Genomic DNA, 13,538 nt, shown 5'->3' with positions numbered 1-13,538 from the left:
GTGAATGGATAATTTGGTTTTCTAGTCATTAGGACCCAAAGAAGAAGGATTTTTACTTCAAGTACTACATTTTCACTTTAGGGTGCATTTTTCTAACTACTTAAAAATAATATGCCGAATGTGTTAGGGGTAACAGGATGTGAATTTTTGGAAAACTCGATGGGTAGAGTCACTGAACATTCTGAAATCGAGTTTTTATGTAAGAAGTGATACCCTACTTGGGGTCGGTGTGTGTGTGTGTGTGTGTGTGTGTGTGTGTGTGTGTGTGTGTGTGTGTGTGTGTGTGTGTGTATTTTGGCATCCCACTAGAAAGAAAAAAAAAAGACATTAAAGATTGGGATCCCAAAGAGACGTGGAGGAGAGAGTGGTTCGTCTCCTTCCTCGGACTATGAGCCAAAACAAATCAGCCCCTGATGGTCTAGGTTTAAATGCAGCTCACTGGATAATTAACTCCATCTTTCCAGCCCAACTTAACTGTTTATTTAGTGTCACCCTGTATTATCATCACTAGCACTTTCCTCTGAGAAGGAGGAGCTGCAGGCTTTCACCTCCAAAAAGGAAATTCTTCTTAGCTTAGACAGATTCAGCTTTCAGGATGTATATTAGTTAAAAACAAAACAAAACAAAACAAAAACTTTGATTGGAAACTATGGAAGATAAAGACACGTGAAAAGTTTCATTTTGTAAACTTGTCAACCTGGGACGCGATAGGGGGGAGGAGGAGGGGAAGAGGAGAGGAGGCAAGGGCAGGGGGTGGCGGGGGAGATGAAGTCCCGCCCATAGTGTCTCTAATCCTTGGGAAATTATTCCCGTAAACTACCCAGAGAAAGGGCCCTTTGTATTTAAATGTGTAGAATGGTCAAACAGGTAAAAATCTAGCATTTCTTGAGGAGGAAAAACCTTTTACTAATCTCCGCTAAACTCTCCTTCCTTTCTCTTTACTTTCTTTCCCAGCTGGAGAACTCCAATGGAACAAGACCTCTTTCCTTCCCTCGTAGGCGCTTAGCAGAAGAGAAAGAGATCTGGCTATGTGGAGTCAGAGTCAAATCCTAGTTTGGTCACTAACTACCTGTATAACCTTGGGCAAGTCACGTGACCTCTCTGGGCCTCAGTTTTCCATATATATGGGCTTTGGCACTGGGGTCACACTCACAATCAGAGGATTGACCTATGTGACCTCCAACGTCCCTTCCAGCTCCAAATCTATGATACTATAGATTTTCCATCATCAGAAGAGCCTGATCTACCTAATTGGAAGCAACACTCCCCAACTAGAAATCAATACCAAAGCGAACAGACTCTATCTCAAACCTTCAGGAGCCCAGATCTAGCACTGGCATCCTCTGACTCCGCTCAGAACACACACACACACACACACACACACACACACACACACACACACACACACACACACACACCTGGCCGGGACAGGGATGACAGCAACTTAATATCAAAAAGCCTTTTAGAAATCAAATTTTAAAAAACAGCACCAGTGCATAGACACCCAAAGCCTCTTTCTTTCCAACTTCTCCAAATCTGTCTTTCCTTCAACTTCTCTCTTTTCTGATAAGATTTTTCCCCTGATGCTTCGAAGCGCATCCAAGACAAAGGGTAGAGACCATATTTTCAGGAGACAAGTCTAGCAGATTTAAAGAATCTCTCCGCCCCTCCTAGATGCTTCCCAAACCAGCTTTGTTTTCACAGGTGTGGAGGAGAAAGAAGGGGGAGCAATTCTTATGAGGAATTAAATGCCTCCAGGGGGTCTTGGTACCCGGAGGCTGTTTATTTGCACCTAGGAAGTAGGCTTGCTCTAGTCCCCTTCCGGTTCCTTGGGGTGGGAGAACGGGGTTATTTTAGAAGAAAATACAAATACAAATCCTTATTGTTTAGAAATAAACCGAGGAAGCTGGCCGGCTCCCCCATGCCCTGCAGTGGGAGGGAGAGTTGAGCAGATCCGGTGTCACGTTGCAGATTCCCACTAAAGATAACGAAATGTGATCTATTTTTTCAGAACAGCAAGTGGATGGGAAAGAACCTTTACAACACAAAACTCATTTACTAATGGACTGGTTTTGGGTTTCTCCACTCACTGTAAAAAATCGCCTTGACTGAGGTTCATCTTATTCATACCTCCGAGAGCTCCTTTCCAGGGAGAAGCAGCTAAGTTTTGGACTCAACTTGTCTCTGGCTATTTTGCCATAAAGGCTGCTGCAATTTTTGGTCGTGCTTTTATTCTAGGATGCAAGGGTCAAGGGGACCCTGTATTCCACACAAAGCAGAGAAGAGAAACAGCAGGGTTATCCTGACTTGATTGCCTCTAACCTCACATTCATTCCATACAGTAGGGTGCCTCCCCGAGAATCTGTAGCATGAAGTAAGTAGTTAGTCTGGATGGCAGAGACACAACGAACATAGTTCTTCAAAGCCATACCATCATCTCACCAAGGAGGAGTTTAGAATTATTTATAATAAAGGGAGAAACTTTTCCTTCGATTCTCCTGCCCGGGTATTCGTTTTTTAACCACAGCAAATAGTAAAGGACACGAGCAATTACCTGCATAGATGAGCTGAAACTGGAGCTAATGCACGAAAATTATATTAATCCACTCTGCCTGAACCTTCCAGAACGTTTTAGGAATAATAGAGGAGAAAGGGAGTCGGAAAGAAAAAGGTGTTCCTTCTTTAAATGTAAAAATAAAACACAAAAATCCAACCCAAAACCTATCTATCTATGATTTGCATTGACAGGAAAAGTTTTGTGTTGCTAGAACAGAGAAAACCTTTCTCTATGAGAGTTAAAATGGATAATTTGGTTTATGTGGTTGGTAAATTCATGGCACTTTACCTCGTTTAGTAGTTTAAAGTGAAAGGTTCCATTTTGGGAAACCTTATATATCCGGACCAATATTTAACATTGTTATAACAATTGGCTCCCTTATCCAGGATCGAAATAGCAAGCATCTTCTCTGGTACAAAGCAAAACCATTTTCCACCACTTTTCCAATTGTTCGATCTTATGTATTATTTAGGAGTATAATATCTGGGACTGGAGCTTTGGAGTATTTTGGGGTGAATATCAGATCTTTCTGGTAATATTCGGTACCAATGGCAACATCTTCAGTAAGTCTTCCTTCAAGACCACCTCCAGGGTGTTCTGCTTTGAAGGGAAGGGGGTTGGAGATGGGGCGAGAAGCACGGAGAAAGAAGTAAAAGAAATATAAGGAAAAAAAAGTGGTAGCATTCTTCTAAATGGAGATTTCTGCTCATCTCCCTCTCAATCTATGCCTGCTCTTAGGTATCAGCGCTCTCCTTCATTTGCTTGTGTAAAACAATTAGTTTAAAAGCCTTTGCTTAGTAAACTAGCATTCGAACGCCGATTTTCTATTTTCAGAGACCCTCCCTAACGGTTACGACTCACGTCCAGTCCCCCCAACCCTTCACTTTATAATTATGCGCACTTGCTCCAGACTTTAGGGTATTAGTTGGTTTTTAGACCTGGGTTTAAGACTCCGTTCCGGTCCCTACGCAGCTGCCTTGTCAATAAGGATCTGTTCCAAGTAGAGACATTCCTTCTGGCAGGACATTGCAGCTCTTTAAGACTTCATCTGAAACATCATAAGTACTAAAATAAAATGGCTAGGGAAAATTACCAGACACATGGTCATAGGATGCAGAAGTGCCAGGCATCCAGTTTAGAAAATAAGTCATTGTACAGACTATGCGGCAATGGCTTATTTTAAATAACACATATTCATTAAATACATTTTTTAAAACCTAAAGGTAAGAAAATTTCAACATCTGTTCCCAGAATTTAATTGCACATGTAAATTCAGTGGAGTCTCAGGGATGCAAAATATATAGAGAGGGCTGGACTAGCAGCTCCCAGAGAAATGTCCGTCATAAAAAAAACTAAAGGATTCAACCATTTCTTAAGAACACGATGATAGTTCTTACAGTATCTGATGTAGTAATTAGTGTGTCTCCTTAGAGCCTATAAAGAAAATAAGGGAAATCCATACACATACATCCCCTTTCCCTGTGGCGGTTCCTTAAACTTAAAACATTTAAGCAGTTAAGTTCTGGTGGGATATTTGTCTGAATGAAATAAGACATATTTAATGAAGACAAGCAGGTTCTGATGAGTCTTGGGATAGCCTAAGAGTCCACTAAGAGGGTTCACTTAAATCAAAAGCATTTTTGAAGTGTACTTAAAATTCTGTTTTGAACTTATCTCATCAAAGATAAGCATAGTCATAAAGTCACTCCCATTCCACCATTCCATTCCCTTATCTCAACTTATTGTTCTTATCATTGGCCCTGTCTCAGCTACTGACAATAGATTATCTTTGTTTGGGGAGGCTAATTGTTTTCAAAATCTTTTTAATAATTGCTCTAGCGCAAGGTGTGCAAATGAGGATTAAGATAATTACGGTTTCATTTGGGCAATTTGTCTAAACATTCCTCACACCTACAAGAAAAAGTATAGGATGAAACTTAAATTGAAGAATGCCTTTCAATTCCTAGCTAGCAGTAAAATAAACTAGCATTACGGACTACACACACACACATACACCACTCCATATTTAATCTTCTTGGAGCCGCTACCGTTCTAGTTTTGAGAGTAGTGTCCTTTGCATAGCTAGGCAAGGATTATATTACAACCGGACGGTTATTGGAGATGGGTACAGTTTTATTTAATTTACACCCCACTAGTGCCTTTCATCTGAGGTCGCCAAAGCATTTTTAACATCAATTAAATAAGTTTCTCAGTATTCCTGGGTAGGAAGGTATTAGTGAGATTCAATGAGCAAAAAAGGACATTGAGTCCCTAAGGGTCAACCTTAGCCACCTAGGGATAAGGCCAGTCAGAAATTAACCCCGACTTCACCACCCCCATCTTTGGCTGTCTTCTCTGAACATATCTACCTGTTCCCAAATTTAAATGCTTTTGCTCTCCTAAAACAGAAGAGTTTCATGGCTCAAGCCTCTAAGCTTGTATAATGGGGTAGGGGGACAGGCTTAGTGCAGTCCATAAATGAAGGCCCCAGAGAGAAGCTGCGGCACCACCAGCAGCACGAAGTTATGGTTCTTCTCTTGTATTATTTATCGTTCTCCATAAGCTATTCATCAAATCATTATTTATTCATCCCAACGTTAAGGTAATTAAATATGAGCTCACCGGGAAAGGGCAGGTCTGTAAGGGACAGGGGAGATGGGGTGGTGGTGTTTAAAAGGTCTGTAATAATTGATTTGTACAGAGATGAGCCTGGTTCCCCTTAGCTGACATTTGAGAAGGGGCTCAGGTTGCAGGGTCCCGAAGTGTCTTCCCCCCCCCCCCCAACTCCTGGGCCAGCGAGTCAGTTTCGCTCTCGTGCCCCCCTCCTTCCCATCTCTCTCCCACCCCTCCCTCTCCCTCCTACTCTCTTCTTTCTTTCCTTCTCTCCCTCCTCTTTTTTTTCTCCCCCCCTCCTCCTCTTCCCTCCTCCTCGTTCTCTACTTCCTCCTCCTCCCCCTCTCCTCTTTTCCTACCTCCCACTCCAGCCTCTCTCTCCCTGCAGAGGAGGCTCGGCCTCCCAGCACCCCTGCCTTGCCTGGCCGAGCTCTGAGGCTGGCTAGATTGGGATAGGCGCCACGGGCAGCCAATCAGCGCTCCCTGTCCGCTCCGCGCTTTAAGGCTGGTTGCAGGGAGAACAGAAACCAAGTTCCCCAGCAACAATCAGCATCCACCCGGAGAGAGGCCGGGGAGCCTGCTCCGCGCCGGCGGCTCAGTGCCCGGCGCTCCCACCCATCTACCCCACCTTCTCTCCCTCCTCCTCCTCCTCCTTGCCCATCCTTCCTATCTGGCTCAAAACTCCTCAGCTGAGCTCCCCCTACACCTCATCGTCAGCAACAGAGAAAGAAAGAGGACTTCTAGGAGAGGGAGGGGGTCGGAAACCTTCCCTCCACCCCCTATCTCTAGCTCTGGTAGCTTCCCCCCCCCCCCATTTTGCGTCTCGTTCTCCACTGCGCCCCAGGTTGTTCACTCGGGCTAAGAGCCAGCCATGTCTATGCTGCCGTCTTTTGGCTTCACCCAGGAGCAAGTGGCCTGCGTTTGCGAAGTTCTCCAGCAAGGGGGGAACCTGGAGCGATTGGGAAGGTTTCTCTGGTCCCTTCCTGCCTGCGACCATCTGCACAAGAACGAGAGCGTCCTCAAGGCCAAGGCTGTGGTCGCCTTCCACCGGGGCAATTTCCGTGAGCTCTACAAGATTTTGGAGAGTCACCAGTTCTCGCCCCACAACCACCCGAAGCTGCAGCAGCTGTGGCTGAAGGCTCACTACGTAGAAGCCGAGAAGCTGCGGGGCCGACCCCTCGGGGCAGTAGGGAAGTACCGGGTCCGCCGAAAATTCCCTCTGCCCAGGACCATCTGGGACGGGGAAGAGACGAGCTATTGCTTCAAAGAAAAGTCTCGAGGTGTGCTGCGGGAGTGGTATGCACACAACCCATATCCTTCACCCCGGGAGAAGCGCGAGCTTGCTGAGGCTACTGGTCTGACCACGACCCAGGTCAGCAACTGGTTTAAAAACCGGAGGCAAAGAGACAGAGCGGCGGAAGCGAAGGAAAGGTACACAGTGTTTCTCTCTGCTCTCTTAACCCTTTTGCCCTCCAAAACCCTCCCTTCCCATTCCTACCCTGATACCCTCATCTCCTTTTGCCAGAGCATTGCTGTCAGGAACCGCATTCTCGGAGCTATGATGGAGTAAAAAAGTTCACAAACTTGGATTTAGCCAGTCGGCAGTCAAGAAAAAGAAGGACTAATTTTAGTTGTTTTTCCTCTGCAAGATTGTGTTCAGTGGGTGTGAGTCCCTGGAATTATTTTCGGCCAGTTTGTTTCTTTCACCCCTGACCCACTCTCTTCTCAGCCCCTTGCAAATGAGTGTCTGGAGTGTGTGCTGGGAGGGGAAGAAGACTCGAGAAGGGAAGGAAAGGGACAGGAAGATAGGAGAGAAAAGTAGGAAGGGAATGTATATATTTTTTTAGGATCAGTAATAAGGAGAGAATCAGAGGTTTGCGGGGCGGGGTGTGTGTGTGGTAATTTTAGTGAATGGTAGGGATTTCTGGTACCACCTTTTCCTCTTCCCTTTCATTTAGAGAGTAAAGAGGCTGATTTTTTGAGTCCCAGTGTCTTCACTCTCACTCAATCCCATTAAGATTATTCTCCTCACTCTCTTAGTAAATTCTTTGGGGGAAAGGTCTGGTGGTTTTACATCATACTTGTAAATTTCTAGCTGGAGGAGGGTGGAGCTTTAAAACAAAATCCAGAGAGAGCTATGTAGAAAGTCGGAGCCGACTTTATTGACTAACCACAATCTCTGAAACAAAGATGCATCCTTCTTTGCGCACTTCCACAACCAGGGAAGTTGTGTATCTATCAGCACCGCCAGCCGGAGAGTAGGAGCTCAACAGCCCCAACTCTTTGCTTACTCAAGAGATCAGAAAGGGGTTTTTATTGTCTTACCCAACTCGTGCCCCCTAGTCAACACTCTCCCCACCTACCCCCTGACCTCCTCCCCTCATCCATTCTGTTTGGAGTTTCGAGCTGCGATTCAGAACTGTGAGGCAGCGGGAATAACTCCGACCAAGGACAGAGTTTATTGAACCTTCAGGATTTTTTAGGAAAACCCAGAACATTCCAGTTGGTTACTTTTCTTTTGTTCACTTTTCTATCTTGGTACCATTACTCTTCTTCTTTATTTTGGTATGGATAAAAGAGTCGAATCAATATAAGTTCAGCTGGAAGAGGTCAACAGGGCGGACAGAGGGAGAAAAGGAACGAATTAGAAAGAGAGGAAATAAAGTGGGGGAGGCTCTTCAGAAAGGCGGAAACGAGAGGGAGCAGGGAAATAGTGAACTTAAACAGGACGAGGGACAGATCCACCCTTCTCACTCCAAAGTCACACGGGTCTTGAATCTTAATGAGGACTTCTTGACATGACCTCTTTGGCTTTTATGAGGGATAGGGGAGGAGGAGGGACTGGGATTTTTCTAGCGGGGTGTGAGGGAGATGGCATGGTGACAAAAACTTTGCGATTCCAGTTAGGCTGAAGTTACAAAATCCTCTAAGTCAGGCCGTAGGGCCCACTCCCTGATGAAATCAGAAATACTGGCTTGGGTCCCTGTGTTTACTCAGGTCACTGCACTGCCTTGGGCACCACTTCCCTATGACCTGTTCCTTTTAATGACAATCTCCAGACAGAAATATTAAAAGTAGATATTTAGTAATATCCATCTCCCGTCTATGCTGTGGGAAATGGTTATCTGATTTGATCAACAAAACTTTCTTGAGTTTAGGGCTATAGGTTTTCTATGATTTTCCTTCTTTCCCTCCTGGCTTTGAAGGACTGACTGTAATGGTTTAGAGTAAGCCATATTTAATTATGGTACCAAGGAGTGTTTATTTCAGAAGATCAGCCTATAATAAAATTTTGTTTAAAGTTTTTTTTTTTTTTTGAAGCTCAACACATATTTTTCCTTCTGAAATTTGTAAGATTTGGGAAACAAGGGTTGTAGGGCCTTGTAGGGAACTCAGACTCTTCTTACATCTATGTTCTTGTTTCCTTTATGACTTCTGATAAGGGATGGGTGAAATAAGATTCCTTTTGTGCAATGATTCTTTTTGTTTTTCAGTTTCTATTTCTAGGTTCCCTTCCCTTCTCTTCCTTTCCCTTCTTTTTCCTCCCCCTCCTTTCTTTTCCCCTCTTCTTGTTCCTTTCCTCCTTTTTCATTCTTTTCCTTCCTCCATCTTTCAATCTAACCATTCCCTGTTGTCTTCTATTTCTCAGGGAGAACACTGAAAACAATAACACATCTTCCAACAAGCAGAATCAGCTCTCTCCCCTGGATGGGGGCAAGCCGATCATGTCCAGCTCAGAAGAGGAATTCTCACCTCCCCAAAGTCCAGATCAGAACTCAGTCCTCCTGCTCCAAGGCAACCTAAGCCATGCCAGAAGCTCAAACTATTCGTTGACCGGCTTAACTGCCTCTCAGACAGCTCACAGCCTCCAGGGGCACCAGCATCAGCTCCAGGACTCCCTGCTCGGACCCCTCACCTCTAGCCTAGTGGACTTAGGCTCCTAAAATAAGAGTATTTCTTCTGGCCCATGGAAAACTAGTTGAAACATCCATTGATCAGCAACTAGAGACATTTGTAAATATAGAACAGAAACAATTTTGCAGCGCATATCTGGGGTACTTTATGCATCAAGGAAACATGGACTTTCACAAATACCCTTTTTAAAAAGGGCAACAGAAACAACACTGCTCTCAAGAAATGATCTCTCCTCCCTATTAATTTTAACTTTACCCCCTTGTCCCTAAGTGCTGGTGCAAATTCCCAAAACTACAATGACCTACCAGTCTATGCTACTGATTCCATCACCTTAAATTAAGTTAAAAAAAAAACACCAGGAATTACAAACTAGTTGAATTTCAGCTTTTTAATTTATTTATGATTCATTTTTAAAGGAGAGAAAAGGAAAAAAAGAGAAGTCTGATGCAAACATGAGTCTTATCAATGAGGGAATTTGGTTGAATTAAGCTGAATAGGAAAAAAAACATGCTAAAAACCTTTTTTTGAGGGAGAAAACTAAGTTTACATTTTTCATATCTAGTGTTAAATGATTTCAATGTAGTTTAAAATAAAAAAGTATTAGAAAAAACAAGTGCCTAAATGTCTTAATGCACATAGATAAGGCAGTTAGAAATAGAAAGTGACCACTGCAGTCTAGCTGGACTCATAGGGATTGGGGGGGGGGGCAGGAGGAGGCTGTTGATTCTCTCTTTCTTTCCTTTTCTTTCTTTCTTTCCTTCTTTCTTTCTTGACGTTTGAGATGCATCAATGCTAAGTATCACAGTTTCCTGGATGTTTCTTCTTATGTCCTCAATGCTTTCATATCCAGTAGTGTACTCTTACTAAGTATTTCTCCTATTCCTAGTTTTTAGCTTACAAAAGTATTCCCATAAATCTGGTGACCTGGTATTTGTTACCCAAAATGGCACATGTTTTTTCAGGGTTCTTTTCTATTGTATCTAAAGCACCCTAAATTAAACCAAAGCAGAGCACCAGGAGTATGGTTCTCTTTTTCAAAGGTGAGTTTCTGTGTTGCTGTCATTCTATTTTTAAATATACAGTTTTTACTTTTCTTCTAATTGTTTGGACTGTAGAGCATTTTGAAGGAGTATCCATTTTTAAAGGGTTAACATAGCTTTTTGGGTTATCTTTTTAAAACTTTGGAAATAGTGCATCTGGATTGCTCTTCTTGAGAATATTCATGTGTTGATATAGCCATTCTGTATCAACAGATTTGTTGATAAAACTGAAAGTGACAAAATTTATCAGAGGAAAATCGAAAATCAATCACTAAGGGAAACATCATTAATCTATCTAAAGGCATGGTATGCAAGCTGACAGATCAGAAACCTCTGTGCACTTGCTATAGGACTATGCTTGGAAAAGTGGCAGCAATTACATAGGGTCTTTGTTATTTTATTGGGGGGGGGAACGACACAGTCTTTATACTAAGCTTTAAAATGCAGTGAGTGGTATTATTTATTAAAAATTATTCTCGAGATTACTGGATTGGCAGGCTTTTGCTTTGTAAAATATTGTTCCCCAAGGACAGCCTATTTATTATCTGACCTGACAGTTTCATAATCTTGATTCTCACTACCACCTCTTCCATATGCAGCACCATTTATATATTCATTTAGTATGCTAACTTTCTCTCACCCTTGAGAGCAATCCAGGAGGGTAGCAGTAGGTTGAATGGAGAGATTGCTGAATCTGGAAACTGGGTTCAAATTTAGACCCTGCCATTCTCTTGACTGTGTCATTTGGAATACCTCACTTGACCCCTCTGCCTTTCATATCTAAAAATGAAAGTATTGAATTAGATGAGTTTTGAGGTTCCTTCCAGTGCTAAATTTATAATCCTATAAATCTGGGGAAATGGAAAATGAAAGCTTCTCATTCTGACCAGTTCTTTGGTAACTGAAAATGATTTATTTGTAGTTGCTGGAAAGGGTTTTAATTGTTTCATGTCATTAATAGTAACTTTTAGCTATGAAATTATTTCTCTATCACAGACCTATAATTTGTTCAGAAATGTTCTTTGGTTCGAGAGCTCGTGGTCCTCGTATTCCTTGTTAGCGTTTTGGATCATTAAGTCACTGTTTATTTAAGTCACTAGGGTGTTTATTCTCCAGGTCTTGGGCCATGGAGAAATGCCACCCTCTGCAGGAGGGACTCTCACAAGGAATCTCTTGCATTCTTTACATTCAACCCCCCCCCCCAAAAAAAACCCAACAAATACCCACCACAAGGATAGCTTTAAATGACCGAGGCCAACTTCAAAGGACACAGCGGAAATTTCCCTCGAAAATAAGGAAGGGCCAATTGCTTTAATTTTTTACATGTCTTCTCTTCTCTCTTCTCTCCTGTTTCCTCCCCTTTCTTTCAGCTCGGTTTTGTATAACTTTAGTAGCAGAGATATGCTCTGTAACTTCTTGACAAACCGAGGCTAGATGGATGAAGGTTAGATGCTCTCATCTTCTGCTCCCTCAGTTGGTGAGTCTTGGAAATGCCAAGCATTTTGCAGAGCAGTCCAGCGGCCCCGGTACTGTAAAAAGGCCCCGTGATTACTGCTTGTAAAGTCGTTAAAAGAGCAATTTTCTGTCACAGCCATAAACTCTCTGTAAAAATCTCTGGCTCGCTGGTGCAGTGCAAGCATATTCCAGATGTGTTTAAAAATAAATTACACAATCCCTCGTTGCTCCGCCTGGTCATAGGATGGGAAAGAAGGTGAGAATGCTGGAGATGATTTTTGTTTTTTTTCCTTAAGCGTTTCCAAGAGCTGAGTCCCATTAGAGGAAGTGCTTTTTTTCCCAAGGAAAAATTCGGGAAAGGGACATTTAAAGACTTCGAAGAGTGTTTCCATTCTTGTTTTCAGTGCGCCAACTCCTTCATTTATTTTCAAATTTCCTTTCGAGTTTTATTTACAGGCTTAATGGTAACCGTTAAATTAATGAACAAAGGCTGATCCTTAATAAAGCATTCTCAGGGGCAAAGTCCCTTAGAGGTTTTGCTAATGGAAATAAGAAATAAGGGGGGGGGGATTAAAGAGGCCATTTTCTAGAAGTTTTAAATAGGAAATATCTGGTTCTCTGAATTCTTTGACTTTAACCTTTGATTCAGAACTAAGGTTTCTGATATTTGTGATAAGGGGACATGGCAGATACTTTCTCAATTTCCAAAGAGTGGATTTGAGATAAAGTAGGTCCGGGTTCAGCATTCAGGGCGGGGAGAATTCTGAGGAGCTGAACACTACTGGCCTTGACCATTAGTCTTCTCCAAGAAATCCCTCTGGTTTGTTTTTGAATTTTGAGCCGAGAGAATAAAACGCCTAGTGACATAGGCGCTTGGGTGTGAGACGTCCTAAGGAAAAGAAATCCTCAGCCAGACTCTTCCTCAAGTCTCCAGAAATTCGAGAGAGAGGAGCGGCTGTGCTAGAGGCAGCCGAGAGAGCAAGCGATTGTTTAACTGAGTCCGATGTGCCTCGGGATTGGATTGAAAGGAAGGACAGATCACGATTACCTTCTCAAACTCTATAAGGTGTTTATTTCGCCTAGTGTTAACTTCCTGGCTATAAGGACTTTGATACTGCCTGTGGCCTCCGATATGTGGTTGGGGTTACCGATGCATACTTTTATGCTTAAGGATGTGCCAGGGCGGCAGGTCTTTGTGCTTCCACAATTCTATCAAAGGACCAGCACTTAAAGAGGCCCTGGACTAGGTGAGGCGGCTGACCTAGTCGTACACTACGTGCCTTAAGTTCCCTTGACCCAAGGTACTCTTAGCTTTGGAATAAGGGGCCTCCGTGGCAGGGAAAGGAGCTGGGCACGAGGGACAGATATCCGTTCATGTTTTTTCCGTGCCCTTGGTCCTTCTTGCTGTACCCAGCAAGCTTTTCGAAGCTAGGACTTGAGACCAGCTTCAACACACCAAAAGCAACAACACCTTCCCTGACAGAGCCTTGGAAATCTTTCTCTAGGCTGGGAATCCTGACCAGAACCATGCTGTGTCCATGGTGCCCCTTCAAAGGCGATCCACCTAGTTGCGAGATGGAGGTGGGTTGGATTGTTTCAGATTTCTTCAGCATCCGTGGTTTAGGGACAATGGAGAAAGCTTCTTGTCGCTTCTGTTATAGCCCCTGCTGGAAGACTGGCAGGTTGGGAGATGTATAGCGATCACACCATCTTCCCCGGAGGGCAAGCGGGTTTCTTCCCTGGACCCAGCTCCTCCGGGTGCCAGCTCTAATTCGCTGAGTTTACTGGAAGCCAGCTGGGGCAACGGATCAGGTGAGAGTAGGAGATAGCTAAGTTTTCTTTGTGGGGTTTGGGAGGTTGGAGCGAAGCCCCTGCATTTACTTCCCAGCCACCCAGCGTTAGTGGTTCCGACAACTTCTTAGAGACTGCTTCTTTATAACTAGGACTCTCCTTGGAAA

General features: G+C 43.5%; 1 protein-coding gene across 1 annotated transcript; it reads left to right on the top strand.

Annotated features, from left to right (window-relative positions):
* Nucleotides 1-5,529: 5,529 nt before the first annotated feature.
* Nucleotides 5,530-10,129, top strand: SIX1 (SIX homeobox 1). Its single transcript, XM_001377452.5, has 2 exons — nt 5,530-6,601; nt 8,820-10,129. Exons 1-2 carry the CDS (start codon nt 6,042-6,044, stop codon nt 9,112-9,114), a joined length of 855 nt encoding a protein of 284 aa, XP_001377489.2. The 5' UTR covers nt 5,530-6,041; the 3' UTR covers nt 9,115-10,129.
* The last annotated feature ends 3,409 nt before the right edge of the window (nt 10,130-13,538 follow it).

Source organism: Monodelphis domestica, chromosome 1, assembly GCF_027887165.1.
Source record: "Monodelphis domestica isolate mMonDom1 chromosome 1, mMonDom1.pri, whole genome shotgun sequence".
Lineage (NCBI taxonomy): Eukaryota > Metazoa > Chordata > Mammalia > Didelphimorphia > Didelphidae > Monodelphis > Monodelphis domestica.
This window is presented reverse-complemented; position numbering and strand designations above follow the sequence as displayed.

What these genes read in the sequence shown, in the direction of transcription:
- SIX1 (XM_001377452.5), top strand. Translation starts at nt 6,042, where the DNA reads ATGTCTATGCTGCCGTCTTTTGGCTTCACCCAGGAGCAAGTGGCCTGC. An exon ending in GCGGCGGAAGCGAAGGAAAG is followed by an intron (nt 6,602 to 8,819) that starts GTACACAGTGTT and finishes TCTATTTCTCAG; the next exon opens with GGAGAACACTGAAAACAATA.